Source organism: Nerophis lumbriciformis, linkage group LG22 (assembly GCF_033978685.3).
Source record: "Nerophis lumbriciformis linkage group LG22, RoL_Nlum_v2.1, whole genome shotgun sequence".
NCBI classification, from domain to species: domain Eukaryota; kingdom Metazoa; phylum Chordata; class Actinopteri; order Syngnathiformes; family Syngnathidae; genus Nerophis; species Nerophis lumbriciformis.
Window position 1 is genome coordinate 21,757,906 of NC_084569.2, and position 27,417 is coordinate 21,785,322.

General features: G+C 38.7%; 2 protein-coding genes across 3 annotated transcripts in view; both read left to right on the forward strand.

The window, feature by feature from the left end:
• The first annotated feature begins 1,222 nt into the window (after positions 1-1,222).
• Positions 1,223-13,451, forward strand: antkmt (adenine nucleotide translocase lysine methyltransferase). Of its 2 annotated transcripts, none has more exons than XM_061974039.2 (6): positions 1,223-1,354; positions 1,877-2,040; positions 2,111-2,215; positions 5,356-5,496; positions 6,722-6,772; positions 12,987-13,451. In XM_061974039.2, exons 2-6 carry the CDS (start codon positions 1,879-1,881, stop codon positions 13,197-13,199), a joined length of 672 nt encoding a protein of 223 aa, XP_061830023.1. In that variant the 5' UTR covers positions 1,223-1,354; positions 1,877-1,878; the 3' UTR covers positions 13,200-13,451. The 2 variants fall into 2 exon arrangements, with proteins under 2 accessions (XP_061830023.1, XP_061830024.1); XM_061974040.2 differs by having other exon boundaries at positions 1,257-1,300.
• Positions 13,452-16,186: 2,735 nt separating this feature from the next.
• xpo6 (exportin 6) overlaps positions 16,187-27,417 on the forward strand; it is a 44,591-nt gene continuing 33,360 nt past the window's right edge. Inside the window, exons 1-2 of the mRNA XM_061974038.2 lie at positions 16,187-16,894; positions 22,548-22,638. Coding sequence (XP_061830022.1) covers positions 16,892-16,894; positions 22,548-22,638 — 94 coding nt within the window. The 5' untranslated portion in view covers positions 16,187-16,891. The remainder of the gene's footprint in view (positions 16,895-22,547; positions 22,639-27,417) is intronic.

Genomic DNA, 27,417 nt, shown 5'->3' on the forward strand with positions numbered 1-27,417 from the left:
TGCCACGCCGCATTAACGCAGTAATTGAGGCAAAAGGAGCTCCAACCAAGTATTGAGTATTGTACATGCTCATAGTTTTCATTTTCATACTTTTCAGTTGGCCAACATTTCTAAAAATCCCTTTTTTGTATTAGCCTTAAGTAATATTCTAATTTTGTGACACACGGAATTTTGGATTTTCATTTGTTGCCACTTCAAATCATCAAAATTAAATGAAATAAACATTTGAATGCATCAGCCTGTGTGCAATGAATAAATATAATGTACAAGTTACACCTTTTGAATGCAATTACTGAAATAAATCAAGTTTTTCAAAATATTCTAATTTACTGGCTTTTACCTGTATATTTATTAATTAATTTTTCTAATTTATAAAATGCAAGATTTACATACAAGCAAATAAATAATAGACAAAAAAAGTACAATACAACACCAGGGGTTGTAAACTCAATAAAGTAACTAATTACATCAAATAATATATATACTTTTTTTTTCTTTAAATGTATAAATCTTTATTTATTATATGCAAATTTACATACAATTAAGAAAAAATAAACAAAACAAGTACAGAAACAGTACAAAAACGAAACAAAACGGCGCCAGGGGCTTGTAAGCTCAATAAAGTAACTAAAATGGAATGCAAAATATATATGTTACAAAATGTAAAGCCATAGGCTCACACAAGTTCTGTAAATAATCCACATTTGGAGCACAGCATCATAGTTTTCCCAGCTTTTTTGATTGGTAGAGGTAGACACCTACTCAGTGGCCTAGTGGTTAGAGTGTCCGTCCTGAGATCGGTAGGTTGTGAGTTCAAACCCCGGCCGAGTCATACCAATTACCCATTACCTCCCTGCTTGGCACTCAGCATCAAGGGTTGGAATTGGGGGTTAAATCACCAAAATGATTCCCGGGCGCGGCACCGCTGCTGCCCACTGCTCCCCTCACCCCCCAGGGGGTGATCAAGGGGATGGGTCAAATGCAGAGGACAAATTTCACCACACCTAGTGTGTGTGTGACAATCATTGGTACTTTAACTTTAGAAAGTGTTTTAAAGTAGAGTTCTAATTAATTAATTAAAGGCACAAAAAACAGGTCGGGTATTGAGAAACTTAAATGTATGAATATAAAACTTGGCCAATAGTATAATAAGGTTACAAAGGTAAAATTAGCCATCAAATAACATGAGAACCATAGTACCTGTCAAGTGACGTCACATAACCGGAACTATTGTTACTGCAACCAAACGGAAATGTTTGCATGTGGAATTGTCCGTTCATCTAATGTGTCCGTCACTGTCGTAGGTCACCTGTGGTGTTTTTTATTACACAACCTCATGAGTATTTTAACTCTGGTAAATAATTATTTAATGTGAAGCATTTGTGAAAATATGTGACTGCTAACCCTTTTGTCGAATATACTGAGGTGACTTTTGGTTTGGACTGTAAACACCGCGGGATATGTGTGATAAATAGTTGAATGGTATAGTTGTTATTGTTTACATATAGTACCCCATCGGTATTTTTAGTTTTAACATGTCAGCAGTATTTGTTCATGTAATAACTAGTAACACATACTTCTATATTTAACAATAAATAGCACGGTGGACCAGGGTTTAATGATTCTGCCTCACACTAAATTGGACCTAGTGTGTGAATGTGAGTGTGAATGTTGTCTGTCTATCTGTGTTGGCCCTGCGATGAGTTAGCGACTTGTCCAGGGGGTACCCCGCCTTCCGCCTGATTGTAGCTGAGATAGGCTCCAGCACCCCCCGTGACCCCGAAAAGGATAAGTGGTAGAAAATGGATGGATGGATAATGAAAAGACTACGAGCTGATACTGTGTTGATTTTTGTTTTTTCAACCCTGTCATGCAGAAATGGATGACGACGCCCCAGATGAGGCGTTTGCTGAGCTGAAAACCAGGGAAGTCAGTGGCTGGGAAGTTGCTCAGATTGGTGCTGCTACTGGCCTGGCTGTTTATGCCATGTGGGCAGGAATCCTCCAGCCAGGCTTCCGAAAAGTCCCATTGAGGTTACAGGTATGTTCTATGACAGTATTTTGATTGTTTGAGACGTCCATCTAATACTGTTCTTAAATATGTCTCCCAGGTACCGTACATACCTGCCAGTGAAGCCCAAGTGAGCAATGTGATGACATTGCTAAAAGCCCGAAAGGGAGGCCTTGTGGATTTAGGATCTGGTGATGGCCGCATAGTAAGTACCGTATTTTTCGGAGTATAAGGCGCACCTGCCAAAAATGCACAATAAAGAAGGAAAAAGACATATAAGTCGCACTGGAGTATAAGTCGCATTTTTGGGGGAAATGTATTTGATAAAACCCAACACCAAGAATAGACATTTGAAAGGCAATTTAAAATAAATAAAGAATAGTGAACAACAGGCTGAATAAGTGTACGTTATATGATGCATAAATAACCAACTGAGAACGTGCCTGGTATGTTAACGTAACATATTATGGTAAGAGTCATTCAAATAACTATAGTATATAAAACATGCTATACGTTTACCAAACAATCTGTCACTCCTAATCGCTAAATCCCATGAAATTTTATACGTCTAGTCTTTTACGTGAATGAGCTAAATAATATTATTTGATATTTTACGGTAATGTGTTAATAATTTCACACATAAGTTGCTCCTGAGTATAAGTCGCAGTATAAGTTGCACCCCCGGCCAAACTATGAAAAAAACTGCGACTTATAGTCCGAAAAATACGGTATGTGTATGTCTTGCATGTATGGAAAAGTTGGCAATAAAGAATCTTTAAAGTCTTTGATAGCGTTGCAATGGGGTGACATACACTATCATGCAAGTGAGTAGGCCTTCAGTAGTACAATTTTAACATGTCTTTTAAAAAGAAAAACATACTTTTTGATAAGAAATATTGTATAAAAACAATATAATAGAATTCAGCCACAGTAGTTTTGTGAAGTAATGTAATAAAAGTTTACAGCATTTACTTTGGAGAGTGGAATTTACGGTATCGCCTTTCAGTTGCTTCCCCGTCAAACACATAATCAGCAGCTTTTACTTATTTTCACAGATAAATGTTTTTCATTTATATACTATTTTTAGAATTGTTCTGCTTCAATATGATGCAGACAAGCAGTGATACAATTGCATTGTTTTTTTTAATTCAATGAATATCATCCACTTTTTCTTTTCAATACTGAACTTCACAATTATTTTTTCATTCCCATGGTTAAAAAACTAAATTATTCCGAGCTCTAGCTACAATCTAATGCTAGCAAGTAAGTCCAGATGTTTTGCGGTTCACTGTGACATTTACTACACCAACTAATGATGGATATGCTTGTAACTAAAATTTTGCATGCAACACATCCATCCATCCATTTTCTACCGCTTATTCCCTTTGGGGTCGCGGGGGGCGCTGGAGCCTATCTCAGCTACAATCGGGCGGAAGGCGGGGTACACCCTGGACAAGTCGCCACCTCATCGCAGGGCCGCATGCAACACAGAGCATGACAATTAGATGAAACAGTTACCTCAAAACACCTAAATTGGGGCACTCTTAAAGTAAAGTACCACTGTACACACTTCACATTTCAACAACCACATGTTACATTTCATATTCTAAAGCAACAGTACGTACTACAGAATGAAACTATACAGTACAGCATACTGCAAATACTGTACTTAACAGTAGTCAATGTACAGCTTTTATAGTTCTTTAATATTAGTAGAAAAATGTAATTTAAAACATTTGTACGCACGTACAACACTTAAGACCTTCAGTATATCAGTATGTGGAATTAAATTATGGAATGGATTAACCAAAGAAATCCAACAATGTACTAATTTAATTCAAGAAACTCTTCAAACCTAAAGTGTTTACAAAGTACAAAGAACAACAACCATGATGAACATGCTGAATTTATTTCATCCATCCATTAATTTTCTAGATAATCTTACTTATCTCACCATATAAAATACAACTTACTTCACTAATTATTATTTATTTATTTTTGATGGTATTAGTTATGGAGTATATTGTGAATATATTGAGTTTTAACAACTGCTATGTAAAAGTTTTAGCAGCTGCTATGTAAAACTGCTATGTAAAGGAAAAGGGGTAGGATTAAATAAGCTCTGCTTCTTCCTAGTCGTTTTTGAACATGTTGAATAGAGCAGTGTTTTTCAACCTTTTTTTAGGCAAGGCACATTTTTTTCTCATAAAAAGATCCGGAGGCACACCACAAGCAGAAAACATTAAAAAATGAAACTCCACCAGCGCCTTATTTTGAGTTTGTTGGTGTTTTCCTGTGTGTAGTGCTTTAGTTCTTGTCTTGCGCTGTTATTTTGGTGTTTTCCTGTAGCAGTTTCATGTCTTCCTTTGAGCGCTATTCCCCGCACCTGCTTTGTGTTAGCAATCAAGACTATTTCAGTTGTTGCTATCCTTCTTTGTGTGGACATTGTTGATTGTCATGTCATGTTCGGATGTACTTTGTGGACGCCGTCTCTGCTCCACAAACTGCAGGTTTTTGCTGTCGTCCAGCATTCTGTTTCTCTTTACTTGGTAGCCAGTTCAATTTTACTTTTGTTTTGCATAGCCTTCCCTATGCTTCATTGTCTTTTCCTTTCCTTTTTGTTCCTTTTTAGTTGAAGCATTACATACCTTTTTACCTGCACACTGTCTTCTAGTCATCTCACCCGACACATTCCGACTTTTACAAAGCAATTAACTACCTGCTGCCACATACTAACATGGTTACCCTGCCGAGCTCTACACAGCAAAGACACTAAGTAACGGCACATTATTTGCAGATTATAATTATTGATTTGCAAAAATAAATATTTTGGACCAATTAGGTGAAGTTGCATAATCTCCCACGGCACACCAGACAATATCTCACGACACAGTGTGCCGTGGCACAGTGGTTGAAAAACACTGCAATAGAGAAACTGGAAATTGTGATGTATCATGTTGTATGCATGCATGTCCAAAATAAACACAAACTCAAACTCAATAGTATGAGTCAGTGAAAATGACTTAATACGCACAGCCATTATTGTCCAAATAGCTGGCGAGTGTGTGCCAAGATAATTGTATCTTGTCTAATGTCAAACATGGTGTTTGGTGCTGCATGGGCTGAGTGCTGCGGTTCATTTATGGAAACGTGAATGTACTTTGAAGTTCTGAAGCAGAGCATTATTCCCTCCTTAAGCTGGCATTATTGACTACTCTAAGGTTTCATTAAAGTTTCATTTCTATAATAATGTCCCTTGAGAAGATAGAGTAAAGTGGCTGCTGCTGTTGGGTTGTAGTCACTTTGCTCTAGGAGTGATTTTTGTCATTCACATATTTAATTTAGGTTTTGGAGGCCTATCGACAAGGCTTCACTCCTGCTGTTGGCTATGAACTCAACCCATGGCTTATTCGATTTTCCCGCTTCCATGCATGGAGAGCAGGTCATCACGACAAAGTGTCTTACCGAAGAGAAGACCTTTGGAAGGTCAGACATTTGTATTATAGCTATATGATTAGAGATGTCCGATAATATCGGACTGCCGATATTATCGGCCGATAAATGCTTTAAAATGTAATATCGGAATTTATCGGTATCGGTTTCAAAAAGTAAAATTGATGACTTTTTAAAACGCAGCTGTACGGAGTGGTACACGGACGTAGGCAGAAGTACAGAGCAGTTGCGTCTCCCAGTCATACTTGCCAACCCTCCCGATTTTCCCGGGAGACTCCCGAATTTCAGTGCCCCTCCCGAAAATCTCCCGGGGCAACCATTCTCCCGAATTTCTCCCGATTTCCACCCAGACAACAATATTGGGGGCGTGCCTTAAAGGCACTGCATTTGCGTGCCGGCCCAACACACAAATGAATGCAAGGCATACTTGGTCAACAGCCATACAGGTCACACTGAGGGTGGCCGTATAAACAACTTTAACACTGTTACAAATATGCGCCACACTGTGAACCCACACCAAACAAGAATGACAAACACATTTCGGGAGAACATCCGCACCGTAACACAACATAAACACAACAGAACAAATACCCAGAACCCCTTGCAGCACTAACTCTTCCGGGACGCTACAATATGCACCCCCCCCTGCCCCCCACCTCAACCCCAACCCCGCCCACCTCAACCTCCTCATGCTCTCTCAGGGAGAGCATGTCCCAAATTCCAAGCTGCTGTTTTGAGGCATGTTAAAAAAATAATGCACTTTGTGACTTCAATAATAAATATGGCAGTGCCATGTTGGCATTTTTTTCCATAACTTGAGTTGATCTGTTTTGGAAAACCTTGTTAAATTGTTTAATGCATCCAGCGGGGCATCACAACAAAATTAGGCATAATAATGTGTTCATTTCACGACTGTATATATCGGTATCGGTTGATATCGGAATCGGTAATTAAGAGTTGGACAATATCGGAATATCGATTGTCGACAAAAAAGCCATTATCGGACATCTCTGAATTATGATCTTCTGTCGAGAATATAATTTTCTATAACAATGCTTGTTTCATTTCAAATGTTTATTTACCAAGTTACGCAGAGATAGAAATGAGCAAATATCTCTTTAATTACACATAGCATGACTTTTAAACTGAAGAGTGTCAGGAAAGACTAGAAATAACGGACAATTCTTCTTCCAAAATAACAATTTAAAAACACTATTTGTTTCGTTAAGTCACATTGTCGCCTTGTTTGTCCTTGCAGGTGGACTTGACGGAATGCAAGAATATTACTGTTTTTTTAGCTCCGAGTGTGGTGAGTCATAAAAAATGGTACCTATAACAAAAACATTTCTGCATGATTACTTTTACAGTTTATAAAGTTGGTAAATCATTAAGAGTACCTTAATGAATGAATGGTACTGTACTAACAGTATTGACTTGTATATACAGGTAAAAGCCAGTAAATTAGAATATTTTGAAAAACTTGAATTATTTCAGTAATTGCATTCAAAAGGTGTAACTTGTACATTATATTTATTCATTGCACACAGACTGATGCATTCAAATGTTTATTTCATTTAATTTTGATGATTTGAAGTGGCAACAAATGAAAATCCAAAATTCCGTGTGTCACAAAATTAGAATATTACTTAAGGCTAATACAAAAAAGGGATTTTTAGAAATGTTGGCCAACTGAAAAGTATGAAAATGAAAAATATGAGCATGTGCAATACTCAATACTTGGTTGGAGCTCCTTTTGCCTTAATTACTGCGTTAATGCGGCGTGGCATGGAGTCGATGAGTTTCTGGCACTGCTCAGGTGTTATGAGAGCCCAGGTTGCTCTGATAGTGGCCTTCAACTCTTCTGCGTTTTTGGGTCTGGCATTCTGCATCTTCCTTTTCACAATACCCCACAGATTTTCTATGGGGCTAAGGTCAGGGGAGTTGGCGGGCCAATTTAGAACAGAAATACCATGGTCCGTAAACCAGGCACGGGTAGATTTTGCGCTGTGTGCAGGCGCCAAGTCCTGTTGGAACTTGAAATCTCCATCTCCATAGAGCAGGTCAGCAGCAGGAAGCATGAAGTGCTCTAAAACTTGCTGGTAGACGGCTGCGTTGACCCTGGATCTCAGGAAACAGAGTGGACCGACACCAGCAGATGACATGGCACCCCAAACCATCACCCAACCATGCAAATTTTGCATTTCCTTTGGAAATCGAGGTCCCAGAGTCTGGAGGAAGACAGGAGAGGCACAGGATCCACGTTGCCTGAAGTCTAGTGTAAAGTTTCCACCATCAGTGATGGTTTGGGGTGCCATGTCATCTGCTGGTGTCGGTCCACTCTGTTTCCTGAGATCCAGGGTCAACGCAGCCGTCTACCAGCAAGTTTTAGAGCACTTCATGCTTCCTGCTGCTGACCTGCTCTATGGAGATGGAGATTTCAAGTTCCAACAGGACTTGGCGCCTGCACACAGCGCAAAATCTACCCGTGCCTGGTTTAAATTGGCCCGCCAACTCCCCTGACCTTAGCCCCATAGAAAATCTGTGGGGTATTGTGAAAAGGAAGATGCAGAATGCCAGACCCAAAAACGCAGAAGAGTTGAAGGCCACTATCAGAGCAACCTGGGCTCTCATAACACCTGAGCAGTGCCAGAAACTCATCGACTCCATGCCACGCCGCATTAACGCAGTAATTGAGGCAAAAGGAGCTCCAACCAAGTATTGAGTATTGTACATGCTCATATTTTTCATTTTCATACATTTCAGTTGGTCAACATTTCTAAAAATCCCTTTTTTGTATTAGCCTTAAGTAATATTCTAATTTTGTGACACACGGAATTTTGGATTTTCATTTGTTGCCACTTCAAATCATCAAAATTAAATGAAATAAACATTTGAATGCATCAGTCTGTGTGCAATGAATAAATATAATGTACAAGTTACACCTTTTGAATGCAATTACTGAAATAAATCAAGTTTTTCAAAATATTCTAATTTACTGGCTTTTACCTGTATGTAATTTTCCCCTCGAAAAAAGTCTTAAAGGGGTGATATTATGATTCTTTTTTTTTATACATTTATACACTTCCCTGTTCTACATCAATGGTTCATAACCTTGGGGCCCCTACTTTTCAACTACATAGGGGGCTACTGAACGAGTAATCTTCCTCTTGATTTTAATCATATTCAATAATTATATCTAACTTACTTACAGTTTACAACCTTGTCAAATGATATGAAACATGTATTAATCACAAATCTTATTCAACACATAAACCTTAGGCTTAGGTCACGCTGATTAGAAAAATAAGTACTACCGGTAATCAAATATACTGCTATGAAGGGACTCATAAATAACTGACCAAAAAATAAGTTTACATACTGTTATGTTGTGCTAAAGTAATTAAACTAAATTAATATGTTTCTTAACTAAACTATCAATAAAATGAAATGCAAGTAAAAATATAGCTTCACCACTTTTGTCATAATTTCTGCACTTAAGAAATTTCTCTCTGAATTTAACTCCAGACCTTATCTGTTTTTTGAGATTGTCATTACTGCCACAAGTGGTGGAAAGGTGTATTACAAGTACCACATACGGACCACAGCTGAGAAATTTATATTTTTTGGCGGCCTAACTATGGGCCTATGGTTAAGAAACGCTGGTCTGTCTACCTTACATAATGGTGGTTCTTTGGTCAATATTTTGTATAAATTATGTTTTATAGACCGTTTTCAAGTTTTCTCCCTGTCATCCATGTTGTAGTTTTTAGCACTTCCATATAGAGTTGACTGACAGATAAATTAGAACTACACGCTGCTTTGTTTTAGAAATGTCAGCAGCAGAGGATGCATGTGCATGTGCAAGCCAGTCGCCCCACAACAAGAGGATAGGAAAAAAAGAAGGAGCCTATTGACGACAGCAGCGGACTCGCCTTAAGCACTTTGGGTAAATGTCTACCATATAATCTGCTGATGTCACACTTGGGAAAAACGTCACAAACTGGTCAAATTCCAAACGTCTCGTTTGAAAGAAAGCAAGATTGTTTTATAAATATCCCCGCCATGCCTCCATGGTTTGATTTCAAATTTCCGGGACCAAATAAACAAAAGTTAAAGTTAAGTTAAAGTACCACTGATAGTCACACACACACTGGGTGTGGTGAAATTACCCACTGCATTTGACCCATCCCCTTGTTTCACCCTCTGGGAGGTGAGGGGAGCAGTGAGCAGCAGCAGCGGTGGCCTTACTAGGTAATCATTTTTTGTGATTTACCCCCAATTCCAACCCTTGATGCTGAGTGCCAAGCAGGGAGGTAATGGGTCACACTTTTATAGTCTTTGGTATGACTCGGCCGGGGTTTGAACTCACAACCTACCGATCTCAGGGCGAACACTCTATCCACAAGGCCAAAAAAAGTACTAATAGGTAAGAAAAATTGGTTTTGCGTAATAGGGCCCCTTGAGAGATTAAATGTGCACGTAAGCAAGTACCGCCAAACTACTTCTTTAAGTGAGTAATATTGGGTGTTTTTAATTTATTATTTTGTTTACATTTTATTATACACCAGTTCCAAATCGGTACTTTTAAAAAGGGTGCCGGTGCCTAAATGTTGCCCAGAAAACATGTTCATTTTTGTAAAAAAAAATAAAAATAATAATTCAAATGTCTTTTTTAATTTGTCTGGAGAAGTTTTGTTACATTTGTGACAAATAAGAAACAAATAGTGATGATTATTAGACTTAGACAAACTTTATTGATCCACAAGGGAAATTGTTCCACAGTAGCTCAGTTACAAAGGATGGAAAGGATAATGCACAAAAAGAGGGCAAAAACAAAAGGTATGAAATAGACTAAAAATGTACCATAGTGGCAATATAACATATATGTAATATTACATATCATATATACAGCAGTGACGTGCAGTCACTAGAGGCAGGTGAGGCGGGGCCTCACCTGCCATCATGGAAAGAAAAAAAATGTAAAAAGAAAAAAAAAAAATTAAATTGTTATATGTATCCAGTGATTATACTATAAAGTTATTTTCCATTTAACTTCACCAGTTTTAGATTATTTTTATTCAAAATCGCTGAATTTTCACATTTGCCGTTCAAATACTGAGAAGAGACGGTGCGGTGAACAGCAGCCAGTTGAGGCACGTCACTCAGTGCCGCAACATGGATTGCGCAATGACTCGGCTAACTGCTGGCCTGCTGTGCAGTGAGACTGTATTGCTATATGAACTATATTATACATTTCCATAGTTTAGTTAGCTGAGGTATATAATGTACAGTGTATTTTGTCAACAACTGTATGTGTGTAAAGTATTTCTTGTGCTGAGCAATCATAAAACGGCTGCAAAAGATGCACTGGCTGAGGCTCGCTTCCTGCACCCCCGCCGTAGAATTGTTATATCAACTAAAGCCCACACTTAAACTTTCCACGTGCAAGATTGAATCTATTTCAAAAAATTATTTCATAAGAAGCCAAAAAGTGCAAAAACAATAATGTTGGTGTTGGAGGAGTTGTGAATGACTGCAGGGACAAAAAAATAATAATTAAATTGTTATATGTATCCAGTGATTATACTATGAAGTTATTTTCCATTTAACTTCACCAGTTTTAGATTATTTTTATTCAAAATCGCTGAATTTTCACATTTACCGTTCAAATACTGAGAAGAGACGGTGCGGTGAACAGCAGCCAGTTGTGGCACGTCACTCAGTGCCGCAACATGGATTGCGCAATGACTCGTCTAACTGCTGGCCTGCTGTGCAGATACACCTGCAGACTGCAGGTGTACCTAATTCACAACTCCTCCAACACGAACATTATTGTTTTTGCACTTTTTGGCCTCTTATTAAATAACGTTTGTAACCTATTTTCATGGGCTTTCCTCTTTGTGATGTTAAGTTCCTGTTATGCGCTGTTATACAGTATATGCCTTGAGCTCTTATTTTGAAGGCGCTAAGAGTGGAAGTGATGTCACGTTGCGGAGGTTTTTGAAAGAAGGTAAATAAAGTGGTCCTTGTGTAAACTGGAGCCTCCGTGTTTGTTATTTTGTAGTTTCATACAGTATAGGCGACATTTATAAACCCTCGGTTACACTTTTTTAAATAGATTCAATCTTGCACGTGGAAAGTTTAAGTGAGGGCTTTAGTTGCGGTGCATGGACTTAATTTCTAAGTAAAGGTAAGACCATAATAAAGTTTTTTTTTATTAAATGTGCTTTTTTGTGTGCTACAGTTTGTATGTGTAAAGTTAAAGTTAAGTTAAAGTACCAATGATTGTCACACACACACTGGGTGTAATGAAATGTGTCCTCTGCATTTGACCCATCCCCTTGATCACCCCCTGGGAGGTGAGGGGAGCAGTGGGCAGCAGCGGCGCCGCGCCTGGGAATCATTTTTGGTGATTTAACCCCCAATTCCAACCCTTGATGCTGAGTGCCAAGCAGGGAAGAATGCTGGTATGAGCTTTTAAACATAACCCGTTAACTGCTGCCAATCAAATGGTGAATAAGATACTCTTTAGGGTTCATATGTTTGTAAATCTGACTGTGATGAAGTCAGTGCCTCACCAGCCATCAACCTCACCGCACGTCACTGATATACAGTATATAATATATACAATATATATAACAAATCCCAATTACCATGTACAATATTACAGTATATGTAACAGCTGCAGCAAAAAAAGTGCAGCATAAAATAAAGAGTAGATCCAGCAGAAAATATACATTATAAACAAAGAGAGGTAACATAGAAGTGGTCAGGTAATAGACAGATATCACCTATTGCTGTATGTCGAGTGATTTTAATTGCAGCAATACAGAAAATAGAGAATGTGCAAAAAACAACTTTTGAGTTGTAATATTGATGCTCATAAATCATTGGTGCATAATGAGGAATTGCTGTGTTTTTGTTGTTGTGGCTCCTAGCTAGGCTAGTGCTGCAGCGCTTACAATGTTAAGAGGGCTGCTGTTGGAGGCAATAAATATTAAAAATGTGTCATACTCTGCAGGTTTCTGTCGGGAAGCCACATTACTTACAAGATGTTACTTGTCCAATATCATTGCCAAGCACTTGCTGCTGGTGGCTGAGTCTGCATTCTAAAAGCACCAAAAAAAGGCACTTTTAGCTTCATTTTTCCGTCTAGGTACAACTGTTTAATTCGACACCGCTTCAGTGCCCGTCCCTACAAGCGAGTCAGAGCTTTTCCTACTCTCACTCACATGAGTGACTTAAAGAGATGCAACAGCCACACACAGACCTTCTCAAGTTAGCTAGTTAAGTTATTCAACAACAAATGATTATTACGCTCACTTTCAGATGATGGTGATCAATTACAAAGAGCTATCAAACAGCTAAAAGATACTTTTTTATTGTAATAAAACCACTGATATTGAAAACATGAATAAAAAGGTATGTTTAGTCTTTTATTTTGTTTTTTAAAGTTATGTTTGGTTAGTACAGTAAAAGCATGTACACTTGTTATATTGTTGTTGTTTTTTGTGTGTGTGTAGCTTTCACTACTGCAGGAGAAGATGGAGGCCGAACTTCCTGATGATGCATTAGTGGTAGCTGGCCGTTTCCCCATCCCTGATTGGACGCCGTGCAGAACCGAGGGACACGGGGTGGACAGAGCCTGGGCGTACAGCATGAAAGCACAAAGACAGCTCACTCTAAATAAAAATAAGAAGTTCACAGGCATGGATGGACATGTTAGCAATGAATAGAAGCAACCACTTGATGGATCATATGGGCTTACCTTCAAAAATGGACACATTTAATGTATTTTCTGAACACAATTTGTATTCTATCTATATATCAGTATTGTAATTATTATTCATTGACTAATGAAATGCATTATGTGCAAATCCAAAGTAGAATTGTGTGATGTGTTTATGTAAAGCCAGCTGGTCTCAGATAATTTTGGGCATTTGTTTTGACAAAATAAATTATTTTGCCTTTTTGGTCTCATAACTTCACACAGTTGTCTATAATGATACAAAATGGCAGCCTCCTAAAATGTATATTTTTGTTATTTTAAATGACTCAATCTTTCCAAAGTACTTGTACTTCAGCCTGACATACATTTTAAATATGAAGTATATTTTGTGGGTTTTAACCCTAGAAAAGCCAGTGTGCTTACATCATTCCATAGTTTTTAATTGAGAAAAAACATGTCCATGAAAGTAAGGTATTGAATTTGTTAATTATAGTATAATCAGGCAACATTGATTTCCAAACATTCTCTCCAGAGCATGTTTTGGTTTTGTCGCATGCTTTACAAAAGTAAAAGTAGCGCTATCTGAACAGAAATAAACATTGGAGCCAAAATCATTGCATTTGTTTATGGTCAGATATGGGTTAAAAAATACATACTCAAAAGGATATATTTTGCTCCTCGTGTGTTGTCAGTTTTTGAGGAGCTTTGCCATTTTAGGCTATTTTTAAGGAACTAATAAAAAAACATTCCTCAGGCAATTTATATCCATTCAACAAAGCATAGACTTGTGTATGATCTCAGAATGGTTGATTTTATGACTATTCTGCACTGTCCAAAGTGTGGCCCACAGCTAATGTTTTTACCATTTTAAAAATACTATCAAAAAAAACAAACTGTGAAAAATTGGAAATAAAGGGTGTAAAGTAACAAGAAAATGTTGCAATGTTGACACTAATAACACAAAGATGCCATGCAGGCAGTTTTTTCTTTAAAACTGTTTTTGCTCAAACAGTAAGGAAAACTTAAATCGACGGATAGATCTCAAGTTGATTTAAAGATTTAAGTGTTGATAGTAAAAATAATATATATTGATATATGACTTATTTGTAACACTTTTATGGATCCCTGAGACCTTTACCCTCAAATCTAGACTCCAAACATCCCAGAACAAGCTAGTCAGATTACTTCTAGACCTCCACCCCAGATCACACCTCACTCCTACCCACTTCTCCAAAGTGGGCTGGCTTAGGGTGGAGGACAGAGTAAAACAACTTGCACTGAGCCTGGTCTATAAAATCCGCTACACCTCCCTGATACCGAAGTACATGTCAAACTACTTCCTTAATGACCGCCATAAACACAACACCAGGGGAGCTCCACTAACCACGTTAAGATTTCGATCTAACAAAGGTCTTAACTCATTCTCCTTCTATGCCACATCAATATGGAATGCACTCTCAACAGGTGTAAAAGAAAGGGCATCTCTATCCTCCTTCAAAACCGCACTAAAACAACACCTCCAGTCAACTTCAAGCCGTGACTAACACGGATTGTAAATAACCAAATGTAAATAATCAAATGTATATACTTGTTCTTATGCTTTCTGAACTCACTATGTTCTATGCTCGCTGTACATATCCTACCAAGTCAGACCTACACTGTTTCAATGTCCATTTCTCTGATGATGCAATTGTTGATGACTGAAGTGCTGATATCAACTAAACCCTCCTCATCCCACCCCCCGGATTGTAAATATTGTACATAATGTAAATAATTCAATGTATATACTCTGATGATTAACTTGTGGGATGACTGTATTATGCTGATAGTATGTATTTGTACCATGAATTGATTAACGTGGACCCCGACTTAAACAAGTTGAAAATCTTATTCGGGTTTTACCATTTAGTGGTCAATTGTACGGAATATGTACTGTACTGTGCAATCTACTAATAAAAGTTTCAATCAATCAATCAAAAAAAATTGTTTATCTTTGTTAAAAAAAAAAAGGGAATCAAAAGCAATGTTGGTTTGACTTATTTACATTTTTAAGGCTCCAATTACTTATTATCAAATATTCATCTATCCATCCATTTTGGATGGATGGATGGCTTGTCCCAATTTTGAAAAATATTATAGGGAAATATTTTTCTATTAAAATGGGTTTCTTCGGGGCAAAAGGTAACCTGAGAGTCAGGTTAGGCAAAAGGGGCATACAATTAAAAAAAACGGCGTGGCGAAGTTGGGAGAGTGGCCGTGCCAGCAATCTGAGGGTGACTGGTTCAATCCCCACCTTCTACCATCCTAGTCACATCTGTTGTGTCCTTGAGCGAGACACTTCACCCTTGCTCCTGATGGGCCTGGTTAGCGTGTGTGTGAACGGGTGAATGTGGAAATAGTGTCAATTGGCGCCTTGAGTTCCTAAAAAAAGGTAGAAAAGCGCTATACAAGTACAACCCATTTACCATTTGTTTAAAAAAAATGAATCAAAAGCAATGTTGGTTTGAATTATTTACATTTTTAAGGTTCCAATTACTTATTATCAAATTTTCATCCATCCATCCTTTTTCTACCGCTTGTCCCAATTTTGAAAAATATTATAGGGAAATATTTTTCTGTTAAAATGGGTTTCTTAAGGGCAAAAGGTAACCTGGGAGTCAGGTTAGGCAAAAGGGGCATAAAACAAAAAAAATAATATGGTAACGGATATATTTGAAGTTGATCACTAGATATTTAAATGTTAAATTTGACTTGTTTTTAACACGTTAATGACTGAGACTCGGGACCCTCAAGGGTCCCTAATGGCTTTGAAAATAAAAAAATATCAAAATGGCCACCGTATGCTCTTATTTTCAGTGGGCAGCCGTCAGCGGAAAACGTTTGGACACCCCTGAATTAGCCCATTAACAACTGTTTTAATCTGAAAGGTACAACCGGATATGGTTGCTTCTGATGTGCGGGGTAACGTGACAGAACTGCTTAAATTCGGTAGATTCCTGCTCTAAAAGAGGAAGTGGCAAAGTGAACGCACATTTTTGCAGTCTTAACATATTCCTGAGACGCCCTCCTGGCATTAAAGGGGACCATAAAGAGCATCAACGCGCTTGAGCACGTCCGACACAGACAACAAAATACAACTTTGATGTGCACATTGGCACGCTCTTAAAAATTGACAAACGGTTGCGTCAAGTTGTTGCGAGCGGCCAGCCCTGGAAGCATGTTTACGTGCGACAAGCTAGCCCACAGCCAACGAAAAATGATGCCTTCATCCTTCTCGAAAAGCTAGTGAGTTAGCCGCTGCAACGTTAGCATTTTGCTAAACAAATTGTCAACATTATTTGACGATTTAACGCTAAGAAGCGTTGCACATGTTTCCAGGGTTGGGGGGGACTAGCCCTATAAGAAACGTCGATGGAATGGAACGATAACATGGCATGTCTTTACTCAGCAATTCCGAAGCTGAGGTTGAAATAAGTAAATGTTTGACATTATAGGCAAAGTGAACAGGAGTGTTTTGGTTATGGAGTCGCGAATGAAAGCGAGCAGACCATGACGAACCCACTGCTCGGTTGCATTAGCCAGCGACACTTTAGCTAATGCTAGCCGCAGTTTTGGCTAGCTCGCTAACATAAAGTTGGCCTATCCTCGTCTTTAATCCGAGACTAACTGAGCCGAAGAGCACATCCCAGACAGACTAACATGGTAAGTACAAAAAAAACACTAATTATTCGCTTCACTGGTTGTTTTTCTGTCGAACGTGCTACAAGCTAACACGGGGCGCCGGATTCCCAGCTTTGATGCAAGGAAGAGCGATTTATGAGCGTTTATGTTGACATGAGTGATTAATAAAGCTCATACTAGGCAAGTATAACGCCGGTGTAAGACGTGTAACGGTTTGAGGTGTGCAGCTATTTGACGGGATGTTGACATCTCCGATAGGCCATTTCCACAACAAGACGCCCATCTTGCAAAACTGAAGCACTTCCTTGGAGTTAAAATATGTTGAAGCCTCGGCAAGTTGTGGCTCATGTGAGGAATTTCGACCCGCATGCCACAGGAGCGGCCCTTTAAAAATGTTAACGTCTGCCTCAATTGATAATCCTGCAGAGGTCGAATGGTAATTATACAAGATGCTTCACTTTTTAATCACCCTGGTTAGGGCTGGGCGATACGGCCTTTTTTAATATCGCGATATTTAAAGGCGATATCAATCAATCAATTAATGTTTATTTATATAGCCCTAAATCACAAGTGTCTCAAAGGGCTGCACAAGCCACAACGACATCCTCGGTACAGAGCCCACATAAGGGCAAGGAAAAAATCACCCCTGTGGGACCTCGATGTGAATGACTATGAGAAACCTTGGAGAGGACCGCATGTGTGGGTAAACCCCCCCCCCCTAGGGGAGCCCGAATGCAATGGATGTCGAGTGGGTCTGACATAATATTGTGAGAGTCCAGTCCATATACGATATATATCTCGATATTTTGCCTTCGCCTTGAATGAACACTTGATGCATATAATCACAGCAGTATGATGATTCTATGTGTCTACATTAAAACATTCTTCTTCATACTGCATTAATATATGCTACTTTAAAACTTTCATGCAGAGAAGGAAATCACAACTAAAAAAATCACTATTTTTTTCATACGGTGTTAATCTGGAAATGCTTGCCTCGGCATTTTGATGGTGTGGGCGTGTGGCACCGAAGGGAGATGTTGACGTGCGGTGTAAGCACTGTTTATTCTCTAGCAGGTGACTTTTCAAATGATGCTGCATATTAGCAGTAATGCTACTTTTTATAGCAACGCTTTCGCCCCACACTTGACAAATTACGGTTGTTTGTTCGACATATTCCCACTTGAAGCCAAACCACCGCCAGACGATGGACCCCCTGCTGTTTTTTGGGGGAATTAATTATTCCTTCATTTGTTACCAGATTCGCACCTTCTTTCTCTCGTATTACCGCTAGCATCACAGCTAACGTTAGCCATGCTGCTACCTCTTTGCTGCGCGAGGGCGTATATGTATGTGACGTATGTCGTGACAGTATGTGACGTGTGTAGAAGCTGCGCTTGCTGTCTGTGAGAAGGAGAGACAGGAAAGAGCGAGGAGAGCCTGTAGTGTAATACCCGCAGCTAAAAGCAACTGCGTGAGAACGCATACTCGAATATCACGGCGTCCACAAAGTACATCCAAACATGACATGACAATCAACAATGTCCCCACAAAGAAGGATAGCGTCCGCACAACTTAATTATTCTTGATTGCTAAAATAAAGCAGGTGCGGGAAATATCGCTCAAAGTAAGACATGAAACTAAAGTAAGACATGAAACTGTTACAAGAAAATACCAAAAGAAGAGAAAAGCCACCAAAATAGGAGCGCAAGACAAGAACTAAAACACGACACGCAGGAAAACAGCAAAAAACTCAAAATAAGTCACGGTGTGATGTGACAGGTCGTGACAGTGCACCTACTTTGAGACAAGAGCTATATTGATGCATGCTTGGTTATGGTTTAAAGTCATATCCAACAATTGCGACAACAACTTTTTACTGTCAACTGAGTTTCATTTTTTTAATAATTTCTACTGATGGTGTGCCTCTGGATTTTTTCAATGAAAAAAATGCGCCATGGCTCAAAAAAGGTTGAAAAACATTGCTTTAAAAATGTTAACGTCTGTCTCATTTGATAATCCCGCAAGATGCTTAAGATTTTAATCACCCTGGTATTTGGTTTTGAAGGACTACTGTATAGCCTTCGAAAAAAAAAAATTGACCTAATTAGGAGGGCTCCACTGTTTGGCAAGTTTTGAACAGTCATCAATTTCAACAAAAGAGTAGGGTCATTTATATACCGACAGTCGCATAGAACAGTGTTTTTCAACCTTTTTTGAGCCAAGGCGCATTTTTCTTGGAAAAAATTTGGAGGTACACCACCAGCAGAAATCATTAAAAAATGAAACACAGTAGACAATAAAAAATCGTTGTCGCAATTGTTGGATATGAATTTAAACCATAACCAAGCATGCATCAATATAGCTCTTGTCTCAAAGTAGGTGTACTGTCACGACCTGTCACATAACGGCTTATTTTGAGTTTTTTGCTGTTTTCCCGTGCGTAGTGTTTTAGTTCTTGTCTTGTGCTCCTATTTTGGTGGTTTTTCCTGTTTTGTTGGTATTTTCCTGTTGCAGTTTTATGTCTTCCTTTGAGCGCTATTCCCCGCACCTGCTTTGTTTTCGCAATCAAGACTATTTAAATTGTGCGGACGCTATCCTTCTTTGTGAGGACATTGATTGTCATGTCATGTACGGATGTACTTTGTGGATGCCGTCTGCTCCACACGCTGTAAGTCTTTGCTGTCGTCCAGCATTCTGTTTTTGTTTACTTTACAGCCAGTTCAGTTTTAGTTTCGTTTTGCATAGCCACCCCAAGCTTCAATGCCTTTTTTTTAGCGGCACTCGCCTTTTGTTTATTTTTAGTTTAAGTGTTAGATACCTTTTTACCTACACGCTGCCTCTCACATATGATCACGACAAACCATGTTCCCGACATCTACAAAGTAATTAGCTACCTGCTGCCACCTACTGATATGGAAGAGTATTACACGGTTACTCTCCCGAGCTCTAGACAGCACAGACACTCAACAACGGCACATTTGCGGATTATAATTACTGGTTTGCAAAAAATATTTTTAAAATGGCATAATCTCCCACGGCACACCAGACTGTATCTCACGGCACACTAGTGTGCCGCAGCACAGTGGTTAAAAAACACTGGTATAGCCTTCGAAAAAATCAAACTACATGGGCCTAATTAGGAGGGCTACACTGTTTGGCAAATTTTGAACAGTCATCAATTTCAACAAAGGAGTAGGGTCTTTCATTTACCAACAGTTGCATAGAACATCTTTTATCTGACAGGAAACACTGTAATAATCTATATGCATTGTTCCTATTATATTTTGTGTAACCCTACATCGCTTATTGTCATCCTTGTTGTTATCAGGGGTGTCCCGATCCAAAGGTATTGTCTGTTTGATATCAGTTAAAAACCCAAATTTAGGGTTATATCACAGGGGTGTCAAACTCATTTTAGATCAGGGCCACATGGAGAAAAATCTACTCCCAAGTGGGTCGGACTGGTAAAATCACGGCACGATAACTTCAAAATAAAGACAACTTCAGATTGTTTTCTTTGTTTAAAAATATAACAAGCACAATTGCCAAATCATAATGTTGTTTTTTTTTGTTGTTACAATTAGCTGTTAATAGTATATATACTTTATTTTTCGTTATTTATAATTTTTTAATAAATTATGTGATAATGTTCATCTGTCAAGTCATTGGTGTTAATTTTCAGTCTTTTAAAATAAAAAAATTATATCAATCAAATTACATTATTTATGTAGTTTGATCATTTTCCTCGATTGATGTACTGACATCATCATTTGGCGCAAATTGCAGCCACGCTTCCGTCAGTCTACCCCAGGGCAGCTGTGGCTATGAAAGTAGCTTACCACCACCAGGTGTGAATGATTGATGGGTTCTACATGTAAAGCGACTTTGGGTACTTAGAAAAGCGCTATATAAATCCCAGTTATTATTATTATTATTATCATGTGGTTTATTTTGTGCATATGTAGCATCATCTACAAATATACAAAGAATTGCTATTTCAACATTCAGTGGACACATTTAGAACAGCTGTTTCTTTCATTCAAACATTTCAAGTTCATTTTTATACTTAGCAAACTCATCCCGCTGGCCGGATAAAACCTGTTCGCGGGCCTGATCTGGCCCTCGGGCCGTAAGTTCTGACACCCCTGTTATATTGGTTAGCATGTAAAATCTTGGATACAAGCAGTGTATTTAATTTTGCAAAGTTGGCCAGCCAGCTAACATCTAAATGTTCTCTAATAAGCACACAAGGTTGTTCCGTTCTTGTATTCTAGTGGTCATTTACAAAAGGTAAACATGGTAGGCTGTCAGTGGTGGGCCTTGCATTCACACCTAAGCCTTCAGTGATGTGTTACGTAGTCCGACTTTAATAAATACCTCCCATAATACATAATTTATGTCACCACATGACCACGGCTTGAGAAATGCTATACAGAAACACTTGCGCACTGCTGAGTATTGAATCACCTTAATAGTGTACAAGATGGGCTATTTTCCGGCGTGTTTAAAAGTCAACAAACCGGCATCAGCTATTAAAACATATCTCTATGTGGTACTGTCAAAATTGAAATAATTGTCAAAACAAGTTGAAAAAATAAAGAAATAAAATATTTTAATTCAAAATTTGCAGCACCCAACGGAAGCCGGAAGCCTCGGTTGATTTGCATAGCACTTCCTGCTTTCCCAACTTGTGATTGGGATACTCACTCAGTACGTGCCCATGCACTAAATTAGTCCGACTTCTCAAATAGTTCCGTTCTAAATAAGCCTGCTACTGTCCATGGAAGCACCTTAATGCATATGACCAATAGTCGCTGCAACTGTCTATCAACTGTATGTGCCCCGTTCGCCTGCACTACACAGACCGCAACATTTTTGATTCAGAAGGCATCGGGCAGATTTCATACAGCGCTGGCAAAACAAGCTTGCTGAATTCTGAATCTTTAACATAAAAATAGCAACCCCGGAGACTAATATGACATGAAGAGAATATGATGTCAGATGAAAAATGTTATATATTTAGGGAAAGTAAAATACAAATGAAATTAACTTATCAATTTATGATCATGATTTATGCTAGGCCAGCAGAGAAGGTTTTGCTGGCCTTGACCGCCCACCACTGTAGGCTGTAAACTACCTGGAACTAGCAGCTACACAACGGCAAAGAACACAATAGCACACAAGCTAAACATACAGTACGTAAATAGTTTTTTCAACTGAATAATATTGCAGAGTAAAACAGCACATTTGTTAATATATACAAGTATACAATATTTATAGTTGCATATTACTTGGTCTCCAAGGCAGAAGTGTGTTTGAAAATATCCGGTACCCAATATTTTATTGCGTCATGAGCTTAATTATTTGTGGCTGCTAGGTGTTTTCAAAAACCACTCCACTTCCACTTAAAGACAGCATATGTCCATTCTATATGTTATTAATAAATTGGTTAGTGGTTTTAATTTCATTGTTCTCTGTTTGACCAATTTCACTTGATCAAACATTTTCTAACATACTACACTTACAAAATAATACAATTATGTATGATTTCCTGCTGATTTCGTATCAGATCGGTATCGGCCAATACTCAAGATTCCAATGTCAGTATGGGAAGTGATAAAGTTGCATTGCGACAACCTTAGTTATTAATACTATTGTTGTTCTTAACCAGGCTTCAGAGGAGGCATCACTGCGTGCCCTGGAGAGCCTGATGACAGAGTTCTTTCACAGCTGCACAACCAACGAAAGGCAGAGAGAAATAGGTATGTATGGTTCAGTCATTATCAATGGACCCATTTACACTACACACCCGATCAGATTTTTTTGCCCTCTAGTGACACAGATAAACAATTTTTTTGCTAGACTAAAGGTTCCAAAGTGCTTCAAATCTGATATTTTCGCAACAGATTCAGGCCATATCAGAAGGTAGTCAGAATCTGATCTTTTTAAATAAATGTGACTTCGGCCTAAACGGCAATTCGACCCGAATGGGACTTTTTCATCAACTTTGGACGAGCTTCGTCTTTCGTGTGCGCGCGGAAAGACGCAGCCCACCAGCAGAAGTGAATACGTAATCAAAACGTCCAGATTTGGTGAGCACAGTCTTTTTTTCAGCGGCCAAATTTTTGCTGCAGTCAATAGTGCGTGAATAATAACTTATACTGTGTGTAATATATGAATATATGTTTTGATTCCAAAGAAATAGCGATTGTTAAAGGACGGGAATTGATGCTGTGGCTTAGTTGCTTACATGTTAGGTACATTGCGAAAGTTCTTTACATAAGTGAGTTGAAAAATAAAGCTAACGTAGATCCACGCTGATGTCTATGTTGCTTCTACTTAACAGCCATAAAAAGATTAGAACCCTCCCAAATATATTACACTATATATATATATATATATATATATATATATATATATATATATATCTATCCATTCATACATTGTTACTTTTTTCAGGTGTAAACACTCATTCTTAAGGTGTGATGACTTATTTTATTTTGTAGTGACTTATTTGTGCATTTACAGAATCTGGTCAACTTCCTTTGTTGTCACTTTATCGAACTGCGCATGCAAGTGTTGTCGGTGGCCACATGGGGGGTTTGTGCGCGTTTATACCGCTGTCTGATAAAGGTCACATTTTACTTTGCTCAAAAGGGTTTAAACGCTGCCCAGAGATCGACACAATCCTGCCCTCCGACCATCTGAACTGACAAATGGAGTGCGAAAGAAAGGAAGCGGATCACCAAACCATTAAAAATATTTTACAGCAGCATTGTCCAAGCGCATCACACATGCTGCAGCTGGTCTATGACGCATGCAATCACAAAAGACAGACATTTATCTATAAAAATATTGAGAAGCTGCAGATGCTGTTTTTGAGACATTTCAATTTGTTCTGACTAGTCCTCACTCAAGAAACTTGATAGTCGAGCATTATCTTCAGTACACACATACATATTACTTGTCAACCCTGACCTTTCAAAGACGCCCATTTACAACATGAACAACGATAGTTCCTGTTGTTAATTGACAGAGATGGTGTTCCCAAATGTCACGAGAGAAATAAGCAACCAACTCTCTGAAACCAAGTTCCTTATAATAACGGCCGGACAAAGCAGCCCAAAGGAAACACTATTAGTTTGTTCCCCCAGTTATATCCTAAACTATTTTTCGTATTATAAATCGCTCCGGAGTATTCGTCGCACCGGCCGAAAATGCATAATAAAGAAGGAAAAAAACATGTATACGTCACACTCGAGTATAAGTCGCATTTTTTGGGGAAATTTATTTGATAAAATCCAACACCAAGAATAGACATTTGAAAGGCAATTAAAGGCCTACTGAAATGCAATTTTCTTATTTAAACAGGGATAGCAGGTCCATTCTATGTGTCATACTTGATCATTTCGCGATATTGCCATATTTTTGCTGAAAGGATTTAGTAGAGAACATCGACGATAAAGTTCGCAACTTTTGGTCGCTGATAAAAAAGCCTTGCCTCTACCGGAAGTAGCAGACGAGTAGCGTGACGTCACAGGTTGTGGAGCTCCTCACATCCGCACATTGTTTACAATCATGGCCACCAGCAGCGAGAGCGATTCGGACCGAGAAAGCGACGATTCCCCCATTAATTTGAGCGAGGATGAAAGATTCGTGGATGGGGAAAGTAAGAGTGAAGGACTAGAGGGCAGTGGGAGCGATTCAGATAGGGAAGATGCTGTGAGAGGCGGGTGGGACCTGATATTCAGCTGGAAATGACTAAAACAGTAAATAAACACTAGACATATATATACTCTATTAGCCACAACACAACCAGGCTTATATTTAATATGCCACAAATTAATACCGCATAACAAACACCTCCCCCCTCCCGTCCATATAACCCGCCAATACAACTCAAACACCTGCACAACGCACTCAATCCCACAGCCCAAAGTACCGTTCACCTCCCCAAAGTTCATACAGCACATATATTTCCCCAAAGTCCCCAAAGTTACGTACGTGAGACTTTTTGAGACTTTTATTAGTAGGTTGCACAGTGAAGTACATATTCCGTACAATTGACCACTAAATGGTAACACCCAAATAAGTTTTTCAACTTGTTTAAGTCGGGGTCCACTTAAATTGATTCATGATACAGATATATACTATCATCATAATACAATCATCACACAAGATAATCATCAGGGTGTATACATTGAATTATTTACGTGACATGCACATAGCGGCACGCACGTACGGGCAAGCGATCAAATGTTTGGAAGCGTACTCACGGTACCGTGACTGCGTATCCAACTCAAAGTCCTCCTGGTAAGAGTCTCTGTTGTCCCAGTTCTCCACAGGCCAATGGTAAAGCTTGACTGTCATCTTTCGGGCATGTAAACAATGAAACACCGACCGAGTTCGTGTTGCTAAAGTCGGCCGCAATACACCGCTTCCCTCCTACAGCTTTCTTCTTTGCTGTCTCCATTGTTCATTGAACAAATTGCAAAAGTTTCACCAACACAGATGTCCAGAATACTGTGGAATTTTGCGATGAAACGGACGACATAATAGCTGGCCATCATGCTGTCTCAAAATGTCCTCCACAATCCGCGACGTCACGCGCTGACGTCATCATACCGAGACGTTTTCAGCAGGATATGTCGCGCGAAATTTAAAATTGCACTTTAGTAAACTAACCTGGCCGTATTGGCATGTGTTGCAATGTTCAGATTTCATCATTGATATATAAACTATCAGATTGCGTGGTCGGTAGTAGTGGGTTTCAGTAGGCCTTTAAAATAAATAAAGAATAGTGAACAACAGGCTGAATAAGTGTACGTTATATGACGCATAAATAACCAACTGAGAATGTGCCTGGTATGTTAACGTAACATATTATGGTAAGAGTCATTCAAATAACTATAACATATAGAACATGCTATACGTTTACCAAAGAATCTGTCACTCCTAATCGCTAAATCCGATGAAATCTTCTTCCTCGGTGTCGCTTCTAAACAACTCTGCCAACTCCAAAGGTATGCGCCGCTTCCTCTTGCCGTTTTCTGCTGTATATTTCACTACGTTCAGCTTGTAATCTGCAGTATATGATTTCCTTTTCGGTGCCATTTTTGTTCAGCCCTTCTCAGTTTTTATAAATGACCGCCAATGTTGAAATTATCAATTTTTATAGCTACGGACGTAGTAGCAGGTAGCATCGCATGACCCACAATGCACTTCTGCCATGACCCTCCCCCACCGAATTTTTATTGGTTGACGTGTGTGTGACGGTTGCTGACATTCGCCTCATCTCTTACAGGAATTAGATAAATAATATTATTTTATATTTTACGGTAACGTGTTAATAATTTCACACGTAAGTCGCTTCGGAGTATAAATCGCACCCCCGGCCAAACTATGAAAAAAACTGTGACTTATAATCCGAAAAATACGGTAGTTGTATGTAGTACACAATATTGTATGGATTTTCAAACAATATTGTTTATGTAAAAGGTAGTTTTTCTTTTTAAAAAGGCATGTTAACATTGTAAAATTGTGGTCTTTTGGCAGGGCCAAACACCAATTATATTGATTTTCATTAATTTCAATGGGCGAGGCTGATTTGAGAAACAAGTGTTTTGAGTTACTAGCTAAGTTGTGGAACATATCATGTTCGTAAGTTGAGGAACTGCTTTACACTAACTCTGCACACGTCTTAACGAGTAGATGCCATATCAGGGTTTCCCACAGGACTGCAATCTATTTGTGGTGGCGGGACTGTCGCTAAATAACAGTGGTCTAATTTTGCATGGATGCTATAGGATCGGGAAATAATGTGGGAGAGTTTAAAATGTATGTAGAAACACAAAAAGAAAAAAAATAGTTATGTTCTATATAAAAACTTTCTTCTGTTATTACTTATTGTAATTTAAAAAAATATCACAAACAAGAGGAGAATAATGCAGCTCCCAGGAATGTATCTGACTGACTGGTATAATTTAAGATGTGTAGTGAAGCATGTCTTTTTACAAGTCTACCCTTTTTTGTGGCTTATACACAGAGCAGGCTCATCTAGCTACAGGTAGGTTAAAGGTAGTGTTACAGTATGTGATGTTCATAAGGAATGAGTTTTTTTTCTCTTCATGATGTCCTGAAAGCCTGAAACTGTTGACTTCATAACCCCGTGCATACATACGTTTTATAACACGCACAGGGGATTAACAAAACATTCACGTTGTTCCTATACTTTGTGTAAGTGTGTGCTGGTTTTCCAGATACAGAGGTGTTACGTGCCAGAGATAATAACTTGTGTTGAATGACTTTTAACATCGGCGTGGAGAAAATGTAAATTTTTTGAAAATATCTGAGTTTGTGTTTGTCAATTTCTGCTTAAAGAGTTCTATTTTCTGACAGTCTAAGTCCATAAATGCGTTGTGACTGGTGAGCGGACTGAGCGCGGGGTTATTACAGTGGGAGAGAGCCGCTATGTGTGCTTGCTGAGACATTAATTGCTCGTTTTAATAAAGTGATTGTCGATCGACCACCTCCTCGTCATC

What these genes read in the sequence shown, in the direction of transcription:
- antkmt (XM_061974039.2), top strand. Translation starts at nt 1,879, where the DNA reads ATGGATGACGACGCCCCAGATGAGGCGTTTGCTGAGCTGAAAACCAGG. An exon ending in GATCTGGTGATGGCCGCATA is followed by an intron (nt 2,216 to 5,355) that starts GTAAGTACCGTA and finishes TATTTAATTTAG; the next exon opens with GTTTTGGAGGCCTATCGACA. An exon ending in GAAGAGAAGACCTTTGGAAG is followed by an intron (nt 5,497 to 6,721) that starts GTCAGACATTTG and finishes TTGTCCTTGCAG; the next exon opens with GTGGACTTGACGGAATGCAA.